This window comes from Chelonia mydas, chromosome 16, assembly GCF_015237465.2.
Source record: "Chelonia mydas isolate rCheMyd1 chromosome 16, rCheMyd1.pri.v2, whole genome shotgun sequence".
NCBI classification, from domain to species: Eukaryota; Metazoa; Chordata; order Testudines; family Cheloniidae; genus Chelonia; species Chelonia mydas.
In genome coordinates, this window is record NC_057857.1 from 4,125,340 (window position 1) to 4,138,980 (window position 13,641).

The window sequence follows — 13,641 nt, forward strand, 5'->3', positions numbered from 1 at the left end:
ATTCTGGTCTTGTTCCTGTTCCTTGTGTAGAAGGAATGATCCTGACAAGTTCCTTTCTTCTTTCTGTTTTTCTGCAGCATCTGCAAGTGGTTCAGTAGCAAACAGTGCAATCCCGGAGAAGGAGCGGCAGAACATTGCTGAAAGGCTGCTGCGGGTGATGTGCACCGACCTAGGAGCTTTGAGTGTGGTGAGCGGGAAGGAATTCATCAAGCTGGCACAGACCTTGGTGGATAGTGGTGCTCGCTACGGTGCTTTCTCTGTCACAGAAATCCTTGGCAACTTCAACACACTGGCGCTGAAGCATTTGCCTCGGATGTACAACCAAGTGAAAGTGAAAGTCACCTGCGCCCTGGGCAGCAATGCCTGCCTAGGCATAGGTGTCACTTGCCACTCTCAGAGCATTGGCCCTGATTCCTGCTACATCCTGACTGCTTATCAGGCTGAAGGCAACCACATCAAGAGTTATGTCCTGGGAATTAAGGGTGTGGACATCCGAGATAATGGTGATTTTATCCACCACTGGGTGCAGAACGTGATGTCTGAGTTTGTGATGTCAGAAATCAGGACAGTGTACGTCACAGACTGCAAAGTCAACTCCTCTGCATTCTCCAAGGCAGGTATGTGCTTGCGTTGTTCGGCCTGTGCCTTGAACTCAGTCGTGCAGAGCGTGCTGAGTAAGCGAACACTACAGGCTCGCAACATGCACGAAGTCATCGAGCTCCTGAATGTCTGTGAAGATTTGGCAGGATCCACGGGCCTCTCAAAGGAGACCTTTGGCTCCCTGGAGGAGACGTCTCCCCCACCCTGCTGGAACTCAGTGACTGACTCCCTCCTGCTTGTCCATGAGCGTTACGAGCAGATATGCGAGTTCTACAGCAGAGCCAAAAAGATGAACCTCATCCAAAACCTGAACAAGCATCTTCTCAGCAACCTGGCAGCCATTTTGGCCCCAGTGAAACAAGCAGTGATTGAACTGAGCAATGAGAGCCGGCCCACCCTGCAGCTGGTACTGCCCACCTACGTGAAACTGGAGAAACTGTTCACTTCCAAAGCCAATGACGCTGGCATAGTCAGCAAGCTTTGCCACCTCTTCCTGGAGGCACTGAAGGAGAACTTCAAAGTTCACTCTGCACACAAAGTAGCCATGATCTTGGACCCTCAGCAGAAGCTGCGGCCAGTCCCACCATACCAGCATGAAGAGATCATTGGCAAAGTCTGTGAATTGATCAATGAAGTGAAAGAGTCCTGGGCAGAAGAACCAGAATTTGAACCTTCTACCAAGAAACCACGGGCAGCAGGTGAGGCCCCTCCAGCTCAGGAAGAAGAGCAGTTTGGGAAAAATGAAGTCTACGATTATTTGCAAGAACCCCTCTTCCAGGCCACCCCTGATCTATTTCAGTACTGGTCGTGTGTTACCCAAAAGCATACAAAACTAGCCAAGTTGGCCTTTTGGCTCTTAGCAGTGCCTGCTGTCGGTGCCAGAAGTGAATGTGTAAATATGTGTGAGCAGGCCCTCTTAATCAAAAGGAGGCGGCTGCTCAGTCCAGAAGACATGAACAAACTCATGTTTTTGAAGTCCAACATGCTTTAAAACTGTCTTTTAATTAAAAAAACAAACAAAAAAATTTAAAACACTGTTCCAGACAAAGAAAAGAATTTAAGTTCTAAACACTGTGGACCTCATTATGAAAGCCCCTGGAAACCAAGTGCTTATATATATGTGTGTATGATTTTATATATATATGTGTGTATGTGTGTGTATATATATATATATATATATACACACCTTGGTTTGTTCTATACACACACACACACACACACACACACACATATATAAAATATAATAAAAAACTAAGTTTCAGAGGGAAGCCGAACGCGTGTCAGACACAGCCCTCTGTAAGGAACATGCTCCTTTCCGTTAGCTAGCATGTGGACTTGATAGACTTTCTAATGTTTTCAAGTGGGCACACCAACGGGAGGCTGACATTCTAAAATCTTCAGGCAGCTGCGATCTAAAGTGACTTGAAGTTTCTTTTATTTCTCCTCCACCCCACCCCACCTCTCCTCTTGTCCCCTGGGCTACCTTGCCATGGATAATCAAACAGCATTGAATAGACCAGTTCTCCACTGGGCTTTGCTCCTATGAATAACTGTACACCTCGAGGGCATTCGTTTGTAGCCTTCTTAACATATGTTGCATGTTATCAAGGCAGCTGTGTTTTACAAGCACTAGTATCTCTAGAAATCAGGAAGGGAGACTTTAAGGAAACACATTTTTTTGCATTTTAATATAAGACACAAAAATTATACTCTTCTGTCTCCACTCCCATTTTTGAGTTTAACGTTTTAGCTAGTGATTTTACCTTTTTGAGTTTGATTTAGAACTGAGAGAAATTATTATGGCAAAAAGTGTCTGTAACTGTTATGTTTTATAGAATTTTTTTTACAAGATAAACTTTTTTCTGAAGTCCCACTGTAAACTAGCTCATCTCACCTGTGCATCTTATATAGCAGTGGTTCTTAAACTTGTTCCTAGAGTAGAACAAATCTTCACAGCAGGATTGTCATGTCGATACCTCCTGTCCCATTGAGGACCAACAACATCCCTGTGGGAACTGCTGCAATAGCTTAAATGGAGAAGTAACATTAGCAAAGTAATGTATTTTTAGTGTCTTTCAATACACTTTAACAACTAACACAGTATGACTGGACAGGTCTCTGTGGACCACCAGCAAGTGATCCACAGGCTTCAGTTTGAGAACCTCTGCTATATAACATTTTTGTAAGCCTTCCCCGTACACAAAACGATCTTCACATGGTCAAGAACAAACCAAGGTGTATGATATATCAGGGGAGCAGAGGTCATCAGTTTTCAAAATGTAGGGTTTGGAGGAAGCTAAGATAAGCATGTGGGCTTCTGAATGTATGTGCTTCCACTTGAGTGCAGAGTACCTTCTTGCGTTATTCTGAATGGTTTCCTCTGATAGCACGAATGTCTTTTAAATACCTATAGTGCATTACACTACTTGCTACATTGCTGAATCATTCTGGCTAGTAAGGTCCTGTGACCTTAAAACTTCATGCTCACTGGCTCTTCAGACATATAGACCATTCCCACCTGCAGTATAGGAGATCATCATAAAATCCAAGTATCACGAGTCATTTCAGCTGGCTGGCAAGGCAAGCTCTTAAGGGTACGTCTATACTGCAGAAAACCACTCTGTGCAATAAGTCTCAGAGCTTGGGTCAGCTGACTTGGGCTTGCAGAGTTTGTGCTGCAGAGCTAAAAATAGCAGTGTAGATGTTCCCTTTGGGCAGGAGCCCAGATTCTGAGACCTTGGCTTGCCGGGTCTCCGAGCCCAGGCTCCAGTCCAAGCGGGAACATCACTACTATTTTTAGTCCCGAGGAGTGAACCCGAGTCAGTTGACCGGGCTCTAAGACTCACTGCTGCTGGAGCTTTTTTGCTGTGTAGACGAATCGTAAATGTCCGCACACAAAGTTGAGTGGCGTCGCACCTGACCTCTTAAATCTGGTGCTCGTGGACGAATCCAGACCCTTGGTATCAAACTGAATTCTCCACCAAAGGGATTTGGATCCCAATTGCAAAATTAAGTAAATTCCTTTCTTGATGCATCCTCTCACACTTGAAGCAGTTTGCTCCCTAGTTGGAATCACTGGTGACAAGAGACTGGTCTTATGTGCCCAGATGAGTCTCTAGAGCAGTTCAGTTGGTAACACTATCAACTCTGAACTGAAAGGTTGTGGGTTGAAATCCCTGAGCAGGATGTGGGTATGTGCTGCATGCTGACAATGTACTACTGGGGACAAGGAGGCTGCTGCACGCTTACAGGTACCCTCCACTGAACAGACATTAAGCCAAGGTTCCCTCTGTCCATCTGTGGTTGTGGTGACAATTAAAGGTCCAAAGACACTTTTTAGCAATGGAGGATAAAGCCCAGAGTCCTGGCCAATAAATCCATCTCCCAGTAGAACAAGTTCTAACTCCCCATGTGAGCACACATCGTTTGCTGTTTGCTTGCAGTCACTTGTACTCCCAGTATGTAACACTTCCCATTCAGACACCTAGATTATGAAAGGCACTGAATGATGTTCTCTGTGGCCTGTATTGCTCAGAGCTGGGAGAGTTCTCACAATAGTGACCCCTACTTGTTCCAGGCACATCTAAGGACAGCCCTGGGTATGCAGATATCTTTCCCAACAGACCTCTGCCCCTTCCTGGCTGGGAAGCAACACCTCGTGCAGACTGAATAAGCTGAAGATTGTGTTGGCTTCCTGCCTGTGACACCAGTGCAAAATCATCCATCTTCTAAATGCAATTGTAAGTGTGGCTGTGGAGGTCTTTATTCTAACAAGGTTTCTAGTAAGCACAGCCCCAGTGCTGCAGGAATAATACCATTTAAAGAGAACACTCAAGAGCAGGAGACACCCCAAAATGTATTTTCGTGTGCAGTGGACTTTGCAAACAGAGATAATTCTTTGTGGGATTTCTTTCCCCTTCAGAACAAGGGTTTTTGCTGTTTATTTCCTCCCATATGAGCGCTACCTGCCCAGTCATTTTGAGCAACCCTACAATAATTAATCTGTTTGCACATGCAATGCAGGAGAAAAGTTTAATAAACAAACTGAAATTTTAAGCTGCCAAGGAGAAAAAGAAAAGGGAGAGAAACCCTGACTGTGAAAACTGAGTAACCTTTGTGACATGCTTTAGTGACCACTGAGAGAAAATAGTGATGCTTACACAGTAAAACCTTCACCGAGTTCAGAACCCAAAGCAGGAACGGCTTTCCAGTTTTTTGCATATAGTGTGCATGATGCACCTTGACAGTCAAAACTCCTGACAGGATTTTAGTTCATTCTCATGGAATCAGTATATTACATCTTAGTAAGTCCTGTCAAAGGAGCTGAAGGGAGTTAACCACACAACTCCCATTGAAATTTAATTCCAGTTCAGTGGGAAATGAGCGTCCAATTCCCCTACCTTTCCTTCAAATTCCCAACCTTAATCAAGAACATGTTTGCTATTGGACAGGATTAGTAGTTTTGTGGGACAAGTGAGATTTGTTGTCTCAGCCTGGGGACAGTGTGATTGTTCTCCTTTCTTACGTAACGGGAAGGCACTGTGTGAACAGAGGGGACTTGACTGGGGGGAGGGATAGTTCAGTGGTTTGAGCATTAGCCTGCTAAACCCAGGGTTGTGAGTTGAATCCTTGAGGGGCCATTTAGGGATCTGGGGCAAAAACTGGGGATTGGTCCTGCTTTGAGCAGGGGGTTGGACTAAATGACCTCCTGAGGTCCCTTCCAACCCTGATATTCTATGACAGGGAATCAAAGCCCTGACATAGTGAATGAGACAGAATTGGAACCATTTTGGCATCTACTTAATATGCAGACTGGTGTTAACATCAGATTTGAGGATCATTTTTGGAGCTTTCTTGGTGGAAAGATCAGAGAGAGAAGCTGACTAGACTTCTCGCCCTAGCCAAATTGGGAATGCTTCCAACACAGTTACAGCCGTACTGCTATGGATGTCAAACCCGTGACTGCCATGGTGTCTGATGGGTGAGAAACTCGCCAGTATTTATAAACTCAGCCTGGCAGTCTAGAAAGTCCATGAGCTTACATGAAATTAACAACTACCTGTTCCCTACCAAGAGAATGGAAGAGTCCACAGCTTCTAATAAGGAGGATAAACATGTTACAGGCGCTAGGCACTTCACTTGCAAGCACCCGTTAGTGCTTTGTGCTGCCCACAGGATGATACCAGCCTATGATGAGCTGCCCCTCGACTGTCCCTATCCACTTCTTCTTTACTCTTGTCAGTTATAAGGAGAGAATGGTGTCAGCAGCACACAGATTTCCTTTATTTGCAAAGGATTTTGTGATGATTTTCCTCCTTCCCGGCCCCAGTTACTCAGACAGTAGCTCATTCCAGGGAGTGCAGATAATTTGCAATGGTTTTGAATTTAGGAAATCTTTACCATTGATTTGTCAAGTTCTCTATTTATTTATTGCTCTTTATTAAGTTTGGCTTGGCCATCGCGCTGTACATAGAATCGCTCTCTCCCACAGCAGTCTTTAGTAGCAGCAGGCACTGTCTGTCCCACAGTGGGAAGTGGTAGAGTAGGGAAGACATGCCTCATGGTAGTGCTGTCTGTGCAGTGTAGTTCCATTCCTTTTGAACTGGAAGCTCTTTCATCCAGCTGTTGGATGGAGCAGCCTGTGTTGGGAATTCTCCCTCCGCCCCCCCCCTCCTCCCAAAGAGGAGGACATCAAACTTAATACAAAGCTTATGTGTTTGACTGGTGCGGAAAAGAGTTATGCCTCCCCTCTAGGCTGTGTCCCTTGCAAGCCAGTTTATCGGTTTGGGAGAAACTTTTGTGCCACATTATTGTGACATTGGCAAATCATTATGCTACCCTGGCCTGGAAACATTTTTGGGGATACTTCTGTGTCCTGCAACCTTAGCTTTTTGAATAATCCCACAAAGATCTGCTTTGGTGGCCAGTAAGCTGAGTGGAACATCCTGTCGCTGCAGAAGCAGTTTCACTGTGCATTGTCAGTTACAGGCCCACTGATGTATGCTTAGGAAACTGCAAAACACTTTGCTTCCCTCATTCATTATAGATAACCACTTCTGTGAACGAAACCGGAATCTCTGTTCTATGTGAACTAATCTGCTGCTGCTTATTCTGCACCTGACATCATATTCCTCTGTGCTGTGGAAACCATTATGATGTCTGAGAATTGTCACAGAAGGAAACAAGCACCAAGAGTAGATGAACTCTGAAGAAACAAAGTTCCTCTTGTCTTGTCCAAATATCCTTCTTAACAAAGGCAGAGAACTGAAAAAATAGGATATAAAGGCAGAATTTTTCTACGCAGAAAGTTCTGTTTTTGTGAGTGCGCAGCAGCTGAGATGCCTGTGGAACAGCGCTGAACCTATAACCCTCTCCTCTATCTGAGTTTCTCCTCTCCTTTTTTCCAACAGTAGAACATGGTTATTGTCCACCAATGTTCCACTCCACTGAGGTTGTCTCTTGAATGGTTAGGAGCAAGCTGACTGGCTGATGTGATGGGTCCAGTGTCTTGTTGTTCTGTTGGGTTTCAGGCTGGAGTGAAGGATGTTAGCAAAGACTTGTTCATATGAGAAAATTTGCAACCATTTAACTAAATAGAATCTAAATCAAATTGAGTAAAACAGCGTTTTAGTTAAACAAAGAGAAGATTAAGGGGTGCCTTACCTACCTGGGAAACAAGTGTTTAATGATGGGCTCATCAATTTAGAAGAGAAACATTTAACATGATCCAATGGCTAAAAGTTGAAGATAGACAAATTCAAACTGGAAATAAGGCCTAAATTTTTAACCCAGAGGAGAATTAACCATTGGAACAACTTCCCAAAGGGTGTGGTAGGTTCTCCATCACTGGCAATTTTAAAATCAAGATTGGATGTTTTTCTAAAAGATCTGCTCTAGGAATTATTTTGGGGAATTGTTATACAGGAGGTCAGACTAGATGATCACAATGGTCCCTTCTGGCTTTGGAATCTGAAAAACTGGTGAAAACCCCTAATGTAGACATTTAAACTAATTTAAGCACGTGTTAAATTGGTTTAGCTTGAGTCTGTAAATTACAGAATTAAGCTAAATCAATTTAAGTATGAGTTAAACTGGTTTAAGCATCTACATTAGAGGTTTCTGCCAGTTTCACTAGATATATTTAATGATCACTGATGTAGTTTTTCTCTTATAGACAAGGTGTAACATTTTAAAAAGTACCTAAAAGCCAGATTTTAAGGGTATTTAGGCACCTAATCCCCTTTAAAAATGTGTCCAGTAGTGACTTAGGACCCTACAACAATTTTGAAAATGGGATTTAGGCACTTAGGGATGTAAGTCTCTCAGAAAGTCAATGGGAATTAAATCTCTGAATCCCTTTTGAAAATGAGACTTCTGTGCTTCTGGAAATGTTGCCCAAGGCCTGAATTGCCATGTCAGAGAGTCCTTCTGGAGTCTTCGTGTTCCATGTGGTGCCTCACACCTTATAGAGTGGCTCTGTGCAACTTGTGCTTTCACATACTGTAACAATGGGGAGGGTTTTCTGTAAGAAGTATTTTGTTGAAGGAGTTCGTACCACCTTAGCCAATCTGAAGCATACTTTAGAGCACTCTGAATCTAACAATGGCTGAACTGTCATGGCAATGTGACACAGAGGAGGGAAATGATAATAAAGAGACACTATACTGTACCTAAAATACTATGTTCACTTCCAGACACCACAAAGTTACCAACAAATTGGAAGCAGTGGGGCTGGGTGGACTGACCTATAACAAAGAAAAAGCTAAATCTAGTTTGACTAAGTGACAACCAAGGGAGGACAAGAGGGTCTGTGAGTATTTGAGAGGTACGAACTCCCAAGTGGGGAGAGGGGTGGAGTTGTTTAGGGTGTTCCATGTGAAATAACTAGGAGTAATGGGATGAAATTGAACAAAGGAGATGTAAACTGGATCTCAGGAAGCCTGTCTTATTGCGGAAGGATCTATTAAATCTAGGAGTAGTCTCTCAAGGGAATGGGTTTGGAGCCCCATCATTTAAAACAAGACCAGATAGAGCAATGGAGGACAGACTGCATGGCACAGTACTGCATTCGCCTCTGTGCATGGACAAAGTGACCAATTAGATTTTTTTCTTCTCTAAAGTATATATACACGCGCTTTAGAATGGAGGCAGCTGATGGGCTTGCAGGATGGCACCAATTCTGAGAGTACCTGGGTACAAATAATAAATGGGTGCCTCTCATTTACTCTCAGACTAACAGTGCAAGCAAGATTGAGAGTTATATCAAACATTTTACTCCTCCCACTGTGCATCAGCTGTGTCACACAGAGGTTCTGAGTCCTTGGTATCATCTGGGAGTCCCTAGAAGCATCAGACCCAATGAGACGCTGCAGGTAAAATTTTCAATGGGATTTGGGCTCCTAAATCACTTAGGTGATTTTGAAAATGTTGCCCAGTAGCAATAAGTACTCCCTTGTACAGCACCTAGGACATGTCTGTGTATCATGGGGAATTTTAGGCTTATGGAAACTTCATGAAGCCAATCATTGTAAATGAGCAGAGGTAAAAACAAGTACAGATCCTAGTTGGAATGGCCCTTTGATACTATGGGAATAGTTTGCTTACGCTAGGCCAGATATGGTAAACCAATGAGAGTGTATTGCCCTCTAATTTAATTTTCTACCATGAAAGTTTGGAGGGCGTTCTGTTTAATTTTGTTGGTCAGTTGGGTTTTTTGGGGGGAGAGTTGTGGGATTTTTTTTGTTTTTTTACTACGCCTGTTAGAGTCCTTTGTTTTATAACTTGACAGAAGAGTTTTGATCACATTAGAGGACAGTGTATCCAGTAGACTTTTTAGGGTTTAGTAATCTGTAAGCAGCTGCGTTTGAAATTTTTAGTGTAGCTTCTGCAATCAGTCACATGAATGGCCCAACATCGACCACTGACTGAAAGGATTGTTTCTTTCTGTATTTTAGTGTCACTGACAGGAGCCAGCATTTGTCTTGGTACCCAGATGAGCAGCATAGCCTTAACAATAGGGAGGTTTTGCAATGGAATTGATGGATAGAGGCATGTAAAACCCTTGCTATGTACAGCCAAAGTTCCTTAAAGAGACCCTTCCAGCCTCATAAGCCTTGAATAGTCTTCTGGGGATCCTTGGGGTTGTCTCTGAAATGTGTGTGGTTAGGGTATATATTTTTTATTTTTGATTGTTATCCATGGAGAAGGTCCCATCTGCTTGAGAAGGGAGGCATGTACTCTGAAAAGAGCAACAGAATCTTAGGGCAATTGTGGATGTTGCCAAAGTCCCTTTACATTCATTGGAAGTTTTATTTAATTTTGTAAAAGGAAAACTGATAATGGATGACAGGTGAATACCCAAGGTCACAAATGCAGGAGGAATACACATCATCCAGATTCTGAGGATTCCAGTCTATCCTGTAGCTAGAATGTCTCCAACCAACAAAAACACAAGGAAATCCTCATATGCAGCCAGTCTGAAAAGTTCTTCATTTTGTATGTTAAGTTCTTGAAACCTCCTGTTGGGAGCTGAATTCTTCTTGTTTCATCAGGAAAATGATTAACAAAGTTCTCCTTTTCCTCCCCATATCCCCTCACCCAGTAACTTGTGTGCATTTACCTTCCTTTCTGTAGATGCAGATGTTCTAGGCAATACCATAGATGCACCAGCATGTGTCTCTCTACATGCGAGTGCAAGAATCTCATGCCATCTTAAAAAAAAGAAAATATACAAAAAATATCTTTTTTAGGCCAGAGTTTTCTACAGGTATTAATGAATATTTTTCTTAATCCTTATAAGTTTTATGTGTTTAATATTTCTTAATACCAGTAGCATTAATTTATACTTTTGTAGCAACACAATATTTTTATAAACCGCCACCGCTGGCTTTATCTTCATAATGGGGAAATGTGCAGGCAGTTGGCCCCGCACTGTACCATGTACTGTATTTAAAAGGTTATCTAATGTCACACTTGCTGTGTTAATAAACAAAACAAAACCTGTTTGAAGTCTCATGTATTGTTGGTGTGGATCGAATGACTCAATAGAGAGCAATATTGCACGGGATTGAGTTGCTGATTTTCATTGTGATATATGAATGCTTGAGGCTAACTCAAGTTCTAGGTTTTTTCTTTCTAGGATTTTTTGTTTGTTTGTTTTTTACAGCTAAATAAATTCAGTGCTGTTTGAAACTTAGACTGACGTCAAATGAAAAGGATTCTTTAAAAAAAAATCAAGCTGTTTAAATGTTGCTGTTTCTACAAGTCTGTTGCTGTCTGAATGGAAATATTCCATGTGTGAAAAGGAGTAATTCCACTTAAGATCCAACTAGCTCAGAGCTCCAGGCCAGAGTTCAGTTATTTGGAGAGGTGTCTTAGAGACATATTTCTGCAACATTCTTTTCAGAGTTGATGCCAAGGCAGAAGACAAACTGTAAGAAAGCATCCGTTGCTTGAGGATTTTCATGTCAGTGTTGTATTTATGGTTTTACAATAAAACAACCTTTAGGAAAAAAAATAAGTGTGTGGGGTTTTCTCTTTTTCAGGAATGTATCTGGGCCTCTCAATAGCCCTTTGTTATTACAGGTTTGGAAGAATTGATTACATATCTTGAGGTCTGAGACCACAGGGCAGTAGCAGTCGTTCTGTGGTGGACTGTATGGGCCATAAAACTCTGCAGTGGGCCTCATCCTATGTTCCTTGTGTACCCAAAACTCTCGTTAAAGCCAACCGGAGTTCTAGGTACAAGGAATGCAGAAGGAGTAACTGGAAAAGCTATTTTAAAAGTAAAAGGGAGGGGTAAGCTGGAGCTTGGCTGTATTTAGCACCAAAGCAAAATCAATCTCCATTTTCAAGAGGAGACCTCGTGGCATACCAGGGGGATGGATAGTGTAGGTACCAGAAACTGTGTCCTTTTTTTTATTTATTTTATTTTTTAAAGGAAGAACAAGTAGTGAAGAGGTTTGGTGAGTATTCAAAGGCATGTGAAGGAATAACCACTGAAATCAAAGCAAAGAATATGGTATAGTAGACAGAAACAGTAGGAAAGCCAGGAACATGTCTCCCTTTATAATTGAAGAGAAAAACAGGGAAAGATTATTTGAAAATCAGCACAGGGAGACCCTGAGAAATTATGCAAAATGCACTGTAGAGCTGAATAAATTTTCTCTGAAAATATTTGAATTAGAAAATCCATAGATTCCAAGGCCAGAAGATACCACTGTGATCAGCTAGCCTGACCCCCTGTATCGCACTGGACAGAGACCTGCCCCAAAATAATCCCTAGAGCAGCGCTTTTAAACAAATGTCCAATCTTGATTTACAAATTGTGAAGATGACACAGGTACCAGCATTGTTCAAACCAAACTAAACAGGAGACCTAGAGCACCAGTCTGGAGGATTGAAGTCAAGCTCTGTGAGGACGTGGCAGCCTGTGAGGGTGCGTGTGTAGCGGGATAGTGTAGCTGTGTGTGCTGTTCACTCCGAACCAGTTACTTAGTGGTGGACTGGAGGGTGGCTAATATTGATCCTATCATTAAAAATGAGGGAAAGGTGTTGCCATGGGAACTGTTGGACAATAGTCACTAGGAGGGACGACTGTCGGCACGGTCTCTCTCATGGGACTGAGCTGCTGTGTAAGGGCAGGCCAGCTTTCAAGGGTATTGCGGTGCCTAAAGATGCAGAGAGGTGCCTTGAGGGATTTTCAAAGCATCTAAGCAGGTTAGGCACCTAATTCCTATTGAAATCAATGGGAGCTAGGCCTCTAACCTGCTTCGTCGCTATGACAGATCTCGCTAGGCATGTAACGGTGTCTTTGGGCACCTTCATCCTGCTGGCATTCTGAGAGCAATGGGCTGCAAGCTCCATTGTGCCCCATGGAAAATGCAAGTACTGATCACACCTGGTTAGTCTGGGTGTCAGCCAGACACTGATCCCTAAATTGCACTGTTCATTACGCACGTGGTAGGAGGGTGTCAGACTTCGAGGAGTGCAAAAGATTTTACCGCTATTCATGAATTAAGCCTTCAAGGAAGCTTTGCACGCCCACTTTACACAGCACAGCAGCTGCTTGCCGAACATCATACGCACTGACAGAGCCAGGATTAGACCTGCAGCTACTGCTCTCCGTCCTGGGCGTCAGCCACAAGTGTGGTAATTTGAAAAAAATGTTCTGATTCGATCACAAAACACGTTTCATTCAATGTTCAAGCATTTCATTTTTATTTTAATCTTTTATTAAGCTTTTAGTATAAATTAACAGGTAGAGAGTGGATTTGAACCCAGGTCTTCCACACCCTCAGTGAGTGCCCTAAATACAAAGCTATTTTGTATAAGGGTGGCACCTTCAGCTGGGTTTTGTGTGGTGGCTGGCTTTGAGCATGGCTACCAGCTTGCCTGAGATAGGCAGGTGAATTCCTAGTTTGTGAACCCTGCTGGGCCTTAAGCGTTAGTTAGGCCCTGCTGTCAGGGCTGAGCTGGCTGTGTGCGTGCCCAGCAGGAGAACTGTAGGCAACTATGGGACTTTACCAGTGGAAACGTAAGTGCTTGGGCACTTCAGGCACCTAGCGGGTTAGGTGGCAGCTGAGCAGGAGGAGGAGGGACAAAGCATTTTGAAATCTTCCTGGCCCAAGAGGAATCACATGCCCAAACAATTGCTGGACAATTTTTGAACATTTGGCCTGTGTCATTTTACAAGACAGGAAATGAATAATAAAAAGCCCAGACGTTACTTCCAGCTCAGAAAACTTTTGACAAGGGCAAGTGATAGCTGTACATTTTGTTTTCTTGGTAGCACTAGTCCCTGATACTATTTTTCACTCTCTTATTCCCGTAGTATGTTGTTGTTTTGTTGTATAGGTAGCATGCCAGTAGGAGAATTAAATCCTCCTCCTTCAAGTAGTGTCCCTATAGGTGCATCTGCGCCCGTGCATGTCGATAATCAGAGATTTTAGGTAGCAGTGTCTGTTCGGCCTGCACAAGTGCCCTCACTCCCTCGTGGTCTGCCGCAAGGCTAAGTAGTGCTAGCCAGGGGAATGGCCCTCA

The 13,641-nt window shown here is 43.2% G+C and overlaps 1 protein-coding gene across 24 annotated transcripts in view; it reads left to right on the forward strand.

Annotated features, from left to right (window-relative positions):
* ZNF618 (zinc finger protein 618) overlaps positions 1 to 11,119 on the forward strand; it is a 320,167-nt gene extending 309,048 nt beyond the window's left edge. For all 24 annotated transcript variants that reach the window (XM_043530052.1, XM_043530053.1, XM_043530060.1 and 21 more), the window contains one exon: positions 78 to 11,119. In XM_043530052.1, the coding sequence (XP_043385987.1) occupies positions 78 to 1,591 (1,514 nt within the window). In that variant the 3' untranslated portion in view covers positions 1,592 to 11,119. The remainder of the gene's footprint in view (positions 1 to 77) is intronic.
* The last annotated feature ends 2,522 nt before the right edge of the window (positions 11,120 to 13,641 follow it).